The 15,097-nt window shown below is 54.0% G+C and overlaps 2 protein-coding genes across 2 annotated transcripts; both read left to right on the top strand.

The window, feature by feature from the left end:
* Positions 1–1,147: 1,147 nt before the first annotated feature.
* NR0B2 (nuclear receptor subfamily 0 group B member 2) lies at positions 1,148–3,035 on the top strand. The gene is made up of 2 exons (XM_066639069.1): positions 1,148–1,664; positions 2,794–3,035. The coding sequence occupies exons 1-2, from the start codon at positions 1,148–1,150 to the stop codon at positions 3,033–3,035; spliced, it is 759 nt and encodes a 252-aa protein (XP_066495166.1).
* Positions 3,036–5,218: 2,183 nt separating this feature from the next.
* GPATCH3 (G-patch domain containing 3) lies at positions 5,219–14,226 on the top strand. Its single transcript, XM_066638790.1, has 7 exons — positions 5,219–5,536; positions 8,696–9,132; positions 9,718–9,898; positions 10,838–10,897; positions 12,060–12,181; positions 12,965–13,092; positions 13,879–14,226. The coding sequence occupies exons 1-7, from the start codon at positions 5,221–5,223 to the stop codon at positions 14,072–14,074; spliced, it is 1,440 nt and encodes a 479-aa protein (XP_066494887.1). The 5' UTR covers positions 5,219–5,220; the 3' UTR covers positions 14,075–14,226.
* The last annotated feature ends 871 nt before the right edge of the window (positions 14,227–15,097 follow it).

Here is a 15,097-nt window from a genome sequence, read left to right as displayed (position 1 = left end):
TCTTCACATGTCCCAGGCAAAGGCAATTATAGCATTGAGAAGGACATACATGCCCAGCACTGTACCTGGAAGCTCTCAGGATGCCCACTGCAGGCCAGTGATCCCAACCATCTGTGCCTTATGCCCTTCCCCCAGGAGGCAGCTGCAACACAGACCTCTGCACAGTGGTGCTGCTGCATCATCCTCAAACCACTAGCAATGATCCTAATTGCCCACTTTGCTGACCAGCACCCCAGAAGATTTTCTTCTGTTGTGGGCTGCATGCACAATGGACCTGATCCTTGCAAACCAGGTAATTCTGGCAGATAGAGGGCCTTACACAGGATTTGCCACACTCATGCCTTACAAGTGAATGATGTGAAAAGTCTTCTGAGAGGTTTGTTTCCAGGACAGGAAGAAGGAGCTGCAATGGTGGAAGCAGTGGAAGAAGCAGGATCACTCTCCCGCCTCCCAAGTCACTAAGCTGCAGGTGAGGTCATGCTTGAGGCAGCAAAGTAGCCTGAGCCAGCAACTTTCAAGGGGACCCAGACTTGACCTGTTGGGTGCCCTTCATTGTGAGCTCATTGACTTGCCCCTTTGCCTCTCCTGTTCATTATCAGCAAAGAGCAACTGTCTCGAGTTAGACAAACACTCTGCTGATAAATTGACTTCCAGGTTGCCATTTCCAAGGCTAGAACTTTATGAGCTGTTCCGCCACTGGGCTGCTCTGTGTGAGAGAGCACATGCGAACTCCTTGGCAGTGACCCCACTGCCATCCAGTGAACCTGATTACGCACCTGAAGCCTTGGTGCCTTGGTACAGGCTGGGTTAATGACTTTGTTTATACTGATAAGGGCAATCCAGATAAGGCGGCCTCCTGGCTCTGGCTGGCACCTTCATTGAGAAAACCTCTCTGTGCCACGTGGAGGACCCTGCTTCCTGCAGCCAATCGCCTCCAGCCTGACTTGTTTTTCAATTACTGGTTGCTAGTCAAAGAGAGGTCAAGGCTGCCGGAGGGGTTGGCTTCATCCCCCCCCCCAGGGCTTATAAGCAGAACTGAGAGATAGCTAGAGGCAGCAGGAGGGGCCCTGAAGGGAGGCAAAGGTCTGTATGCGGGGAGGGTATTGCAAAGACCAGGTGCACGGGAGAGCCCCTGCCCTGCCGGGCCATGGAGTACGAAAAGTGCTGCTGCCGTCACCGACACGAGGAGAAGGAGAATGCCATCCTATATGCTTTGCTCAGCCCCCAGCGGGGTAGCCACAGCCCATCCCAGCAGCGCTGCCTGTGCGCTAAGCGCCGCGCTGTGTGCCTGCAGACCCCGCAGGTCACCTGCCGAGCAGCTTCGGAGGTGCTGGTGAAGACCATAAGCTTCATGAAGAACCTGCCTTCCTTCCAGCTCCTGCCCTGGGGAGACCAGCTCCTGCTGCTAGACAGCTGCTGGGCCCCCCTCTTCCTCCTGGGCCTGGCTCAGGAGATGGTGACCTTTGAGGTGATGGAGACCCCGGCCCCCAGCCTGCTGGAGAGGATCCTGCTGGATGGCGGGGGCAAGAGGCAGGAGCCACGAAGAGCACAGCCCAGCCTGGCCAGTGTCCAACACCTGCAGTGCTGCTTGACCTCCTTCTGGAGCCTGGCCCTCCGCCCCAAGGAGTACGCCTACTTGAAGGGCGCCATCCTCTTCAACCCTGGTACGTCTGGGCCCCTCGCTCTGCTCCATGGGGAGGCAGTCTTTTTGGTTAGCATGTCCCATGCCTGCTTTGGGTGAGACAGAGGCTCTGGAGGTGGGGGGGGGGGGAGGACCCACGGAACAGAAAAGCATCCTGTGGCAGTGGGAACAGCCTGGAGAGAGAGCTGCCTTTTGGCTTGACTGCTTGCATCTCCCAAGGTTGCAAACTGGGCTCGTGGTGGTGGACTAGCAGGTAGAGAAGTTACCCAAAAGCCACTACCACTACTTAAATGTCTGTTTAGGGTGAGCGAGTAAAGGTCAGCTAGGGCCATGCTGAGATGCCTTTACACACCAAATAGCAAATCAGCCCACCCAGCTAAAAGAAGCAGCCCAATATTCATATGGAAAGTAATGGGGGAGTACTCCTCCTGGGGGCCCCCACAGCCCTTGCCTGTGGGGGCTGCCCTACCTTATGCCCCTTCCTAGGGCTGGCCCTGTAGCCAGACATCAGTGGCACTCTGACACAAGGATCAGGCATTGCTCACTGACGGATGTTTTCTTTCATAGGCTGACAGGAAGGCAGACCCCGGTCACGCTGAAGCTGCTATTAGGCCCACTTGGGAAACATACTAGCAAAGGAGCTTCGTCTAGCGCAGGGTTGACTGCACAACTGTCTTCTACTCTGTGCTACAGCACTTGCTGCAAGAGATGTGACTGAGGGGATTTAGGGCCTGGAAATGGCATGGCAAAAAGTGTGTGGGGGTGAAGACCTCTGGTGTGATGCCACCCAGTGCAAAATTGAAGCATGCCTATTCCCCCCCCCCCCATCTTTAATGTTAAGAAAAACCAAGGGATCTGACTGCAAACCTCTTGCATCACATCCGCTTTGATCTTGACCCAAAGATGTGTTGCCTTGTCTTTGCTGAGGGCTGGTAGGGTGAGATTATACAGTGTGAAGAAGAGACCTCCCAGGAAATGTCAGCTTCAGATCCTCTTAGGGCAGATACTGGGCTCTGAATAAAGATGGCATTGAGTACTTGACCACGTTCAGTGGAGTTTTGCATCATTCTATTTGCATCAGAAGTTTAAAAAATTTGTCATTTCAGTTCAGTTTGTGGCTGATTGAGATTTCATCTCCTCTCCTCCCCCAGGTGTGCCTGGCCTGAAGGCCTCTTCGTATATTGAGAGCCTCCAGCAAGAGGCCCAGAGAGCCCTCCAAGAAGTCCTGGCGCTTCTTCACCTGGAGGACCAGGGCCGCTTTGCCCGCATCCTGCTGATGTCCTCCTCCCTGAAGTCCATCCCGCCGGCCCTTGTTGCTGATCTCTTCTTCCAGCCGGTCATTGGCGACACAGACATTCTGGAGCTGCTCATGGAAATGCTGGTCATGAAATAGCTCCATTGGCTGCAGTGCCCTGGGTGGGACTGATGCTGGGTCACCCACAACCCTTTTGGTTTGGTGCTCAGTTGCCCGAGGCAATCTGTGCAGTGTAGTGGGAGAGAAGGGCTGCTGAGAATCACTCTGCTCAGTCAGGCTTGCAGGGGCTTGCGTGCCAGTTCCTCAGGGCATGGACAACTGACAGCCCAGTCCTAGGAAGTGGTGCTCAGCTGTTCAGGATGCAGGATGACCCCCTCCCCCCATACTGGAGCCGTATCGCCTTCTGTGATTGGCAATGTGAGCCGGGCCAGCGTGCTGTGCCAGACATCGCTGCTTGATGTCAGAGCATCTCCCCATCTCTTGCAGCATCTCCCCATATGTGCACATGCCAGGTGAACTGGCCAACGAATCCTGGGCATGGGGAGGATATTGATCAGTTCCTGATGAGGAGCCAGGGGAACTCTCTGCAGGGTGTGGCTATCTCTTGAAACCTCTGAGGCCCAGGGATGATTCAGTGGAGGCATTCTCCTCCAAAGAAGTAGGAGGGACTGAAGCCCAAACGTATGCACATTGAGGCAGCCATGTCTCCCAGTCTTCAGGCTGCAGATACTCTGTCCCTCCCAAAGTCCAGTTCTGAAAAGGGTTTGATGTGAGCTGGTGTGGAATGTGGGAAGCAGCTGAATTGTGTCTCGAAGACTAAAAGGACTGAATGTCCTGTACATTTGCCGGACTCGTTCTATGCTCTTGCAAGCCAAAAAGTGCCTGTGAGCCTCTGGCACCCACCAAGGCTGTGTTTCCATCACCAGCAGGGAGGCGGCATTCACTCTGGACCCACGGCCGGAGAGAGGGTTTATGGCCCTTGTGCTCCAAGCACAAGACTGGTTTCCTACCGTACATCAGCCAAAGTGAATGACTATGAGCCAGTGAAGGCTTCAGCTTGCTGTGCTCCAACCAGTGAAGGCTTCCTCTACCTAGGGGGGTCTGTCTTATATTCAGAATGATCAGCAGGTGTCTGTAGTAACACTGAGCTGCTGGGGCTGGGCCCCTTAATCCCTTTTATCTGCTGTTCATCACCCAAACCTTTCCAAGCTCTCACCTGACTTGATGGGTGTTGCCCAGTGGGGTGGCTCCCCCTGTCCACAGTACGTTCTGGACATCTTTATACTGACTTCTGCTGTCAGTATTTTGTGAGTGGGTGCTTTCTTGTAATTCGTATGTTCTAATAAGTGTGCTAAGTTATTTTATTTTTAAATAAAATGTTTTTGCAGTTTGCTCCTGTCATTGTGCAGGCAGGAGGGAGCTGGGCTTATCAATGGAAGGCAGCAGATACTGCAGCAGGCACTGCAGGCCCTTTCCCGGTTGGCAGGGCTGGTCCAAGACCCCCTCAAATGCTTGCTTCCCCCCCCCCAACCTGGTGATGCCTCCCTCAACTCCTCTCACTCCTGGTTTGAAAACAATAGGGAAGTGGAACTGGAGAGGAAGGGTGGAGGAGAGAGATGTTCTGGTCTGACACTCTCCTCCCTTTTCTGCTCTGATCCCCTCATGGATGGACTGGCCGGGTCTTCTGAGCGGAATTTTATCCGGGGGTTGAGTTTCTTTGGGAGGCAGGGAAAGGGGCAAAACAGGGTGCGGAGGTGGGCGGGGGGAGAAAGGCCGCCCCCCCCCCCCGAGACCCGGCTTCCTGCTTGGCGGGCCTCCGTCTTCCACTTTCCACCGGGCCGGCTGAGCTTCTAGGAAATCTCCCTTGTCCGGCTTCCCTTCTTTGGGTTCCCACTGAACCTTCCGCACTGAAAGGATTTTGGAGAGACTCGGGCCCGTCCCGTCCAGTCTGCGGGGCCAGCGCAGCCGCGCCAAAGCCGCGCCCTTCGGAAGGAAACGCCTGTCCCCTTCGCTCCGTGCTGGAGAGCGGGACGTGGCCGGCCCCGGGAGGGAGTCTGGCTGGGCGGCCCCGGGCCCGAGACTCCCCTGGCGCCCGCCCGCCCGCCCGCTCCTCCGCAGCTCCCCGAGCGTCCACGGGGCTCCGTCGCAGGCGAGCGCGAGCGGGCTGCAGGGGGCGGGTCTGCGGCGGGGCGGGGCGGGGACTGCCGGCCCGCCCTGCGCGCGCCTGCGCAGAAGCGAGCCCCGTCGGTCTGCGGCCCCTCCCGGGGAAGCGACGCGACGCGACGCGGCGGGGCTGCGCAGGCGCAGTCCTTCGGCACTCGGGATGGCGGCGCGCGGCGGCGGCTACTGCCTGGTGAGCGGCGTCCCGGCGCGGCTGCGCTCGGCCGACCTGCGCTGCTTCTTCGGCCAGGCGGTGGAGGCGGGCGCCTTCCTCTGCTTCCACTACCGGCACCGCCCCGAGCGCCCGGCGGGCGGCCCCGCCGCGGCCCCGGCCTCCTGCTGCTGCCTGGCGGCGGTGCGGCCCGGCTGGGCCCGCCGCCTGGTCCGCACGTACTCGGGCAAGGGCTGGGCCGGCGCCGGGGGGGACGCGCTGCCCGGCCGCTGCCTCGTCCGCAGGGTGCGCCTCGCCCCGGAGCACGGTGAGGGGCTGCGCCGCCGCGGGGGGCGGGGGTCCTGGCACCAGGACCGGGGGCAGCCGCTGCAGCGGAGCGTCTGTGGAACTCCCTGCCACAGCACACGGCGACCCAGAGGGGCTGGAGGAAGGAGTCAGGCAGGCAAGAGGGCACCTTGCTTCATCCAGGCCGTAATAAGTCGGTGGAACTCCTTGCCACAGGATACGGCGACCCAGAGAGGCTGGAGGAAGGAGTCAGGCAGGCAAGAGGGCACCTTGCTTCATCAAGCCAGTAATAAGCCTGTGGAACTCCTTGCCACAGGGCACAGCGACCCAGAGAGGCTGGAGGAAGGAGTCAGGCAGGCAAGAGGGCACCTTGCTTCATCAAGCCAGTAATAAGCCTGTGGAACGCCTTGCCACAGGGCACAGCGACCCAGAGAGGCTGGAGGAAGGAGTCAGGCAGGCAAGAGGGCACCTTGCTTCATCAAGCCAGTAATAAGCCTGTGGAACTCCTTGCCACAGGGCACAGCGACCCAGAGAGGCTGGAGGAAGGAGTCAGGCAGGCAAGAGGGCACCTTGCTTCATCCAGGCCGTAATAAGTCGGTGGAACTCCTTGCCACAGGACACGGCGACCCAGAGAGGCTGGAGGAAGGAGTCAGGCAGGCAAGAGGGCGCCTTGCTTCATCCAGGCCGTAATAAGTTGGTGGAACTCCTTGCCACAGGATACGGCGACCCAGAGAGGCTGGAGGAAGGAGTCAGGCAGGCAAGAGGGCGCTTTGCTTCATCAAGCCGGTAATAAGCCTGTGGAACTCCTTGCCACAGGGCACAGCGACCCAGAGAGGCTGGAGGAAGGAGTCAGGCAGGCAAGAGGGCACCTTGCTTCATCCAGGCCGTAATAAGCCTGTGGAACTCCTTGCCACAGGACACGGTGATGGAGAGAGTGCATGGAAAGGTCTCTTTTCCTTCTCGCACAACACCAGAACCAGGGACAGCTGCTGCAGCGGAGCATCTGTGGAACTCCCTGCCACAGCACACGGCGACACAGAGAGGCTGGAGGAAGGAGTCAGGCAGACAAGAGGGCACCTTGCTTCATCCAGCCTGTAATAAACCTGTGGAACTCCTTGCCACAGGACACCGTGATGGAGAGAGTGGATGGAAAGGTCTCTCGCACAACACCAGAACCAGGGACAGCCACTACAATGAGTGCTGGGAGAGTTAGAACTGACCAAAGAACATGTTTCTTTACCCAGCGTGTTGTTAGTCTGTGGAACTCCTTGCCACAGGATGTGGTGATGGTGTCTGGCCTGGATGTCCTTAAAAAGGCTTTGGACAGATTTCTGGAAGAAAAGCCCATCACAGGTTACAGGCCATGATGGCCATATGCAGTCTCCTGGTTTTGGACGTAGCTGCCTCAGGATGTAGCAGGGGAGGTGGGCAACAGGACACAGAGACCTTATTATCTTGCAAGGCCTCTGGCCTGTTCTGCTGCGCTTCTTCTGTGGTGTTTTCAGACCAAAGCCTAGAAAATAAGAATAAAACAAAATGGAACAGGGTCTTTTGAATAAGTTATGCATGTCCTTTGCCCACTAAGGCTGCTCTTCCATCACAGGAGATGTCACAATCCTGGTCTCTTAAGATACCACAGGAAGCTGTTGGGTGCTTTTGCCGTAGTGGATTAACTGAGCTGCCTCTTCAGGAAAGGTTTTGTCTTCTGGGAAGGGAGTAAAATGGGGCTTGAAAACGGGTGTGCTGAAGCCTAGAAGTGCTTGCCTGGGAGCATTCCTCACACAGGTCGTCAAAGGCATTTACCATGTCAGTTACTCCATTGCCCGCTGGCACAGTCATCCGGCCCACAAATTGCTGGTCTCTTGGTTTCACACATCATGTGGCAAGTGTGTTCCTACGAGTGGACCTGGGTGAAATGCTTTCATAGATGAGCAGGTAACAAACACGATGGCAAGCCACGTGACAGCTCTGAGGTGCAGAACTGATCCTTCAAATGGATGAAAGAGGGCTTGTCTGTGAGAGAGAACTCTAGAATGGACCTTTTCTCTCCTGTTGCTTCCTCATGTGCCCAGACCTTAGCCCCTGCCAGTTCTCCCTGAATTGGACTCCTGTTTCTTTATGACTTAAGAGACCCGATCGCTGTCTCAGAAGGAACCTGTTATCAAGTTGGTGCTGGAGTCTGGCCTCAGTTAACTGACAGAGCATGGAGGAGTTCAGCCGTTTTTTGCTCTCTTCTTTTGTCTTACAGTCATGTGTATGTACTGAAATTGTCTCACACCCTTCAGAGGCAACTTGAGGTCTGTCTGAAAGCCTCCTAAGGTCCATCTTTTGCATTTACAAAATGCAGGCTGTTGTGGGAACATGCAAAATATTCCCACTATTCTTCCCTTCTCTCCCCACCCTTGATAATTGATATATTGCGGTTACCATATAGCCATATGAAGAATCCTACAGTAGGCTTCAAAAGCTGTTTGACACCTTCATTTTCTTGTTTGGTTCCAAGCAAGGCTTTAACAGACTTTGGATTTGGGGATTAGTCTTCTAATGGACAACACAAGGCCCAATCCTATCCAACTTTCCAGGACTGGTGCAACCACAATGGTGGGGTGAGGTGCTGCTCACAGTGCTTCAGAATGAACAGTGAACAGAGTGTGAGCAGACAGTTTTCAGTTTATTCCCAATAGTGTTTCACTGAACTGGATAACTGACGGGAAGCAAGAGCTCAGTGCAGATGTGATAGTAGTTGGCATGCTGAAATGCAGTAGGCATGATAATGCCCTAGCTCAAGGGAGTCAAACATAAGGCCCACGGACTGAGTGCAGTCCCCGGAAGCAATTTATCTGGCCCCTGTTATAATTGGGCACTCTCATACTTTGAAAATATGAACCGGATCTGCATATTTTCTCTTCTGTCGTATGCAGATAATGAGTTTCTATGTGAGAAAATAAGTGCTTATTTCTGGCCATCATCTGTTTAAAGATGTCACTTCCTGCCCTCATCAGGCACCATGAGTGCTGACTTTGGCCCTCTGTATGAAATGAGTTTGACAGTCCTGCCTGAGCTTCTTTTTTCATCAGTATCTCAGCCATCGGTTAGCAAATGGTCAGTGTCTCATGTGATGTTGACTGCAAAAGCCTTGTCTGCAGGGATTCCCTTAGCCATTGTATTTGTTTTCTTGTAGATGTTGGCTCATTCCCTTATAAGACCAAGAAGGAGCTCCAGGAGAAAGCTTCCAAGGAAACATTCACCCAGGCTGATTTAAAACGGCTACCAGAGTTGAACCCTCCTGCCTTCATGCCTTATGGGAATGTGGGAACTCCTCTCCGAGTCTTCCTGGATCTCATCAGAGCCTGCCGGATGCCTGCCCGGGCCATCAAGAAGCTGCAACTGCAGTTCCCCAAGACAGGCTCCTCCCGCAGATATGGAAACGTGCCGTTTACATACGAGGGCACGGAGACCACTGTGACAGAAGGGGGAGTTTACACAGCTACCGGAGAGGAGTTAATGGAAGGGGGGACCTTGCCAAGAGTGGAGAGGCCTGATGAGGATGATACCAAGGAAGAGAGAGACCAAGAAGATTCAGAGAAGGAGCTGACGGAAGAAGCTCATGCGGACGACGTAAGAAACATAGAGCTTGCATTGTTTAAAGAAATGCGTGATTGTAAATAATCCAACAAAAAGGTCCTGAGCAAAAAGACACTTGTAATCAGTAATGTTAACATAACTCTAAGATTCAGCTACGTTAAGCAAACACCATGTATCGCTTTTTTAATGTGTACGGTGGCCTTCAACCTGCTTCAGGCCTTGTCAAATCATGTTCTCTCTGACAAAAGCACTTGTCAGCAAGTACATGACAAGATGAGGCCCGGAATGGGCCAAAGACTGCCACAGAGAGGCTCCAGCAGTTGGCTATTTGTTAAAAAAAAAAAAACACACACACACACGCACAAGCTTGGCAACCCAGAAGTTTTGGTGGTGACATGATGACATCATCACGCCACTGCCAAAACTTCTGGGTTGCCAAGCTCCATGCTGTAGGTGGGTCACAGGGCAGGAAAGTTTGAGAACCACTGCCAGTAGAAAGCGGTCTCTCTGCCGACTAGTTGAGACAGAAGAAGTTGAGGCGGCGACTGGGCCAGATCTTTGCTGTGTGACTCGTCTGCTTCTCCGTTCTCTTCCCCCACCCTGGTCTTTCTGCTTCAGGATGATGACAGATGTGAAGAGTGGGAGCGCCACGAGGCTCTGCACGAGGACGTCACCAGCCAGGAGCGCACAAAGGAGCGTCTGTTTGAGGAGGAGATTGAGCTGAAGTGGGAGAAAGGCGGCTCGGGGCTGGTTTTCTACACGGATGCTCAGTACTGGCAAGAGCAAGATGGAGGAGGAGGTAACCCCCAGCGAGACTTGAGCTTGCCAGTTGTTGGGGGGAGGCTGCCTCAGTGGGGTCTTGCAGCAACCTTGTCCCACCAGTCACCTTGCACTGGTCACTCATCGGGGGATTTCTTGGAGTTGTCGTGGAGCCTGTGTGGTGCCAGCATGGCAGTCCAGCTTCACACCATTTCCCAGCCTGTCTCTTTTCTTTGTTGTCTTTGAATACTGGTCTCCCAGGGTCCTGATCCACTGGGCTCCTCCCTTTCCTTTCTTGCCTGTCTTGCAGACCAGGCCCATTCCTTGCTCTTGGTGTTTTTGAGATGGCACACATGTTCCAGGATGCCACTGGCAAGGAGACCTTCTTCCTGACTGCTGCACTCCGCTGAGTATTATCCCAGACAGCTGGCTGGCTTTGCCTGGGGCAGGGGTGACCAAACCATGGCATGTGTGCCACTAGTGGCACATGGGCACTTTCCAAGTGGCACACGCAGCAGAGCCAATCCCTCTATTGATGATCTGGGCAAAGGTCATTGATGGGGCCTGTGGTGCACTGGGGCTTTTAGTTTCTCCCACTGCACTACTTTAGTTTTGGGAAGTTTCCTAATTCATTAGGCAGCTCTGAGAGCTGAAATTTGCCAGGCAAATCCGTGAGTGGACTGGGACCAGGGAAAATCCCTTATCCCTGGTAGCTAGTAGCCTTTCACCTGAAGCAGGGTCTCGGGGGACTCTTGGTGTATGGGGAGTTGTGCCCTGGAGAAGGAGGGTTCTGATACTTGGTCCATGAGTGCTAGAAGCCCCTCTTAGTGTAAATGGAGCAGCCTTTTAGGCTCCTGACTTCTGCATCCCTTTTTAGTACTTGACCAGAATACAGGCATGTTGAGGAATGGCAGGACCTCTCTTGAAGCTCCGGAGGCTGAATTGTACTGCTGCTTGACACTCTCCATCTCTTTGGCAGATTTCGACGAAGAGACGGCAGACGACTGGGACGTGGACATGAGCATCTACTATGACAAGGGTACCAGAGCTCTTGGCCGTTGCTGTGTGATGCCCAGATTGGGCAGAGGTTCAGCTAGTGCAACACGCCTGGCTTGGGGTTGTTGTCTCAATGATCGCTGTGAAGCTTCAGCTGCAGCAGGAACTTGGGTTGCCCTCTCCTTACTATCCTGAAAGTCTTCCAGGCACAATTCAAGGCTTCTGTTTTATGCACATTTGTGAGTGAATCCTGCATCCTAGTGCGCAAAGTGGTGTGGCAGGATTTCACAGAAACCCTTCTGATGTTTGGTGGCTCATGGACAGGATACAGCATGTCCTGAAATCCAAGTGGACTTGCCTCCTGCCCTGCCAGCTCACACTGTCTGCGAACCTCTACCCTGCTTTGCCTCTCTCTGTTCCCACCGCTTTCTGACCCTGCCAGGGCAAATCACTTCATCATTATCTCTGCTTTCTGAAATTAGTAGTTCTGACTCCCAGCTCACTGTCCCCTAAGCAAATGAAATGCTTCCCCAGTGATGTCTGCCAGCCTGCAAGTAGCCTGGGCCCAGCAGATTCGCTTCTTTAAAAGACTGAACCCCCTTCCTTTTGCTTAGACTGTTCTCAATGCAGTACAGTGCAAACACCCACAGGCCTTTAGTCCTTGGTTGTCTGGCAGGTGGCTTTGGCTGCCTCTGCCTTCCCTTCTGGGCTTGAGTCCCCGAGCGGTTGGAACAGCCGAGCAGGTGGCTTGTGCCCCTGAATCAAGGTGAGGCAAGGTTGCCCGCAGGCCCTTAGCAAGACACCTTGTGTTTGTGATCATGCCAATGTCCTGTTGCCTTTCCAGGCTCCAGGCTGCTGTAGTCTCAGCAGCACAGCAAAGCGGAAGCAGCTGCCAAAGCAAGAGCCAGAGATGACGGGTGCTCCATCAGTCAGGGCTCTCCGTTTCGAGCCTCTCTGAAGCTCAGGGCTTGAACACCCGTGAAGCTCTTGCAAACAGAGAGCCTTTTCCAGCTCACCTGGGCCCGCCTGCTGGCAGCGCTCCAGGACCCCAAGTGGAGGGGGCTCTTCCCAGCACCTCTGCCTGTGAGCATTTGAAGCAGAGGTGCTAGGGAGCTTCTTCTTGTGCGCCACTGAGTTATGAGCAACTTGCCCTGCTGCTGGTTTCCTGAGGGTAGAAAACAAGATGGGGTTTCCATTTATTCTAGATGGAGGCGACAAGGATGCTCGAGACTTGGTCAGGATGCGGTTTGAACAGAGGCTGCGGGATGGCTTGGAAGATGGGTCTGTTCAGAGCGAGCACATTGGAAGCTTTGAAAAATACACCAAGGTAAGAGTAGAACTGAAGAGTTGGGGTTCTTCAGTCCGGAAAGAAGGTGCCCAAGGGGGGCATGATTGAGGCACATAATTAAGCATGGTGTGGGGAGAGTGGATAGGGGGAAGTTCTTTCCCTCTCACACATCAGAACCAGGGGACAGCCACCAAAATTGACTGCCAGGAGAATTGGAACAGAGAAAAAGAAATATTTCGTTAGCCAGTTAGTAATCCATCTTTGGAACGCCTTACCACAGGAAGTTGTGTTGGCACCTGGCTTGTATGCTTTTAAAAGGGAATTGGTCATATTGATGGAGGAAACGCATCACAGGCTACAAGTCATGTTGACTGTGTGCAACCGCTTGGGTTTCAGCAGTAGGCTATCTCTGAATGCCAGATGCAAGGGAGTGGCAACAAGCTGTTGCCTTGCTTATTCCCTGAGGCATCTGATGGGCCACTGAGATGCAGGAAGCGAGATTAGATGGGCCAGCAGTGGTCCAGCAGTGCTCTTATGTTCTTAGAAGTTGGGGTGCCGGTGGTAGAAGAGAATAGATTTTAAAGAGCCTCCCCCCAGCTGAACTGACTCTAAAATCAGAGGAGGACCTGGGTGAGGTCTGAGCTGAATATATGCCAGCAGTTCAGAGGGCTGACTGGGTGTTGTGTTGTGTGAAGTCCCCCATTCATGGACTGGTCTGCAATCAAGGCAACCTAATGACTCTGCTGAGTGACTAAATTCCTTCTTCCCATCCTGGAATTCAGAGCCTCTTCACTTGGAGAGTTCTTTGTTCTTTTCTTGCAGGGCATTGGCAGGAAAGTGATGGAGAGGCAGGGTTGGGCTGAGGGCCTCGGCTTGGGGAGCAGTAATTCAGGCATCGCTGAAGCACTGGACAACGAGGGCCAGAACCCACACTGCAAGAGAGGGTTGGGGTAAGTAATGGGACCCTGACACGGCAGGGGTGTTGGGTCTCCAAAGCTGCAGTGGAGTGTTATTGATCTTCTCAGCATCCACCTCTGTGTTTGGAATTGGCTTATTGCTTCAAGCGTCAGCACAGGCCTGTCCAAGGTGCCTGGAAGGCCTTTGTATAAAGAGTGGCCTTTATACCCCAAATCCGTTCTGCTTGGTGATTCAGAATCCACTCTGGCTGCCTCAAAGCCTCTAATTGCATGTTGACTACAGAGTGGGGGGGGGGGGATAGCTGCACATCTTTGTAAGTAGATTTTGTTTGCATGTGTTATTCTTAATCCAGTAATTGAGACTTTGCAAAATTTTGAATCGTTCTAACAAGCAGTGGTGTTGGAAAGTGTGGAATGTGTTAGCAGCGAAATGGAGCAGGGTCAGAAACTGGTTGGAACAGGAAGGACCCACCACCACCAACCATTTCTTGTGACTCCCCCTTCCCCATGCCAGCTGGAGCTTTGGGCAGACATAACCTCTGTGTTTTCACATCTGTTTCCACAACCCTGTGGGGCAATGCCTGTTTTTCAGAAATTGAAGTTCTGGGTTAATAGGTCAGGCCTGCAGCTCTTCTTGCAGAATGCCAAAATGATGGCCCTGCACACTTTGTGAAAAGGGAACAGGAAAGGGGCCCTTCAGTGCCTGAGCTGCTCTAAACAACCCTTGTACAATCCACATTGTGGACCAGGTGGGTGTTGGGCTAGATTGAACTTCCCCTTGTGCTACCTGGGTGTGACGCTGCCATCTCTCTTCTCCAGCTACCATGGCGAGAAGCTCCAGACTTTCACCAAGTCCAGGAAACCTCCCAGGGATGATCATAGGCTCATCTCCACCATCTATGATGACCCCCACCCTGTGGATGCAGGGCAGCATCTGCTCCGGCGCCAGCTGCCAACCAGCATGAAGTTCCGGCAAAATGCACCCAGTGTACACCACAGCACTGGCTCCTCGTGAGGGCCATGGTGACCTGCTCTGGGACTGTGCTGACTTTTATAATGACAAAAGGACTGTTTATTTATTGGTGCATCTTCACTTTTTCATCAGAAAATGGGTTAGTGTCTTCAAGACCAGTATCACAGGAATTGTTTTTAATAAAAGCCTGGACAAGCGAATGCCTCTTAAAGCTTTTCAGTTCAGATGAATTGAAGGGTTATTGCTGGAGCTTCCCTTTGATTGCGGTGGGCTTGGCTGGGTTCACCAGGGTGCGCTGCAGTAGGTCAGCAATGAATCTGTCTTGGGTACCATTTGCCCTTCCCTCCATAAACAGGAGGGAGGTCCATTCCTAGCCTGTGACATCAGAGAGAGCTACAGAGCTCCCTATGCCTGGAGATCTCATCCCCCTGCTATGATTTTCCAGCATCCTTGCAGGTGGCTTTCATTCCAGCAGGGGTCTCTTGTAGCGCTTTTAATTTTAGCACAAGGCTTGCAGGGATGTGCCAATCCCGTCCTCAAGTCCTGGGTTTCCACCACTGACATATGTGGGGGCGGCGGCACACTTAGTTTTGCAGGGAGCCCCCTGCAGCTTGCAAGTGGCCCCTTCCCAACCCTTTGGAGCCATGTGGGGGGGGGGAGAAAAATGGAGGTGAATGGCTCTCAAGGGTGGGGAGGAGCTGCTTGAATGGTGCAGGGAGGCTCCCTGCAAAACACCCCCCCCTAGCTACGCCGGTGGTCTCCGCCCCCAGATTTGAGTTGCCCAGAAGTTCTAAGGGTGGTCATCGCCATTTGTCCAGAGCATTGTCCATGGGTTGTGGGTGCCCGGCTGCCTCCCATGGTGGCGGTGCTTTTGGAAGGACTCTGGTGCGGATGCTCTGCCTCACCTGCCTCCCCACCCACAGCACAGCCCAGTAGCTGAGCAGTTCAGAAAGCGCAGGCTCTTTACTGCAGGCGCTGCCGTTCCGCCCGCGGCCTCGAGAGGGCGCATGAAACGCCGTCCAGTCGCTCCCACTTCAGCCCTGCAGGGGGCGCTCGCTTCCTAAG

Source organism: Tiliqua scincoides, chromosome 10 (assembly GCF_035046505.1).
Source record: "Tiliqua scincoides isolate rTilSci1 chromosome 10, rTilSci1.hap2, whole genome shotgun sequence".
Lineage (NCBI taxonomy): Eukaryota > Metazoa > Chordata > Lepidosauria > Squamata > Scincidae > Tiliqua > Tiliqua scincoides.
This window is presented reverse-complemented; position numbering and strand designations above follow the sequence as displayed.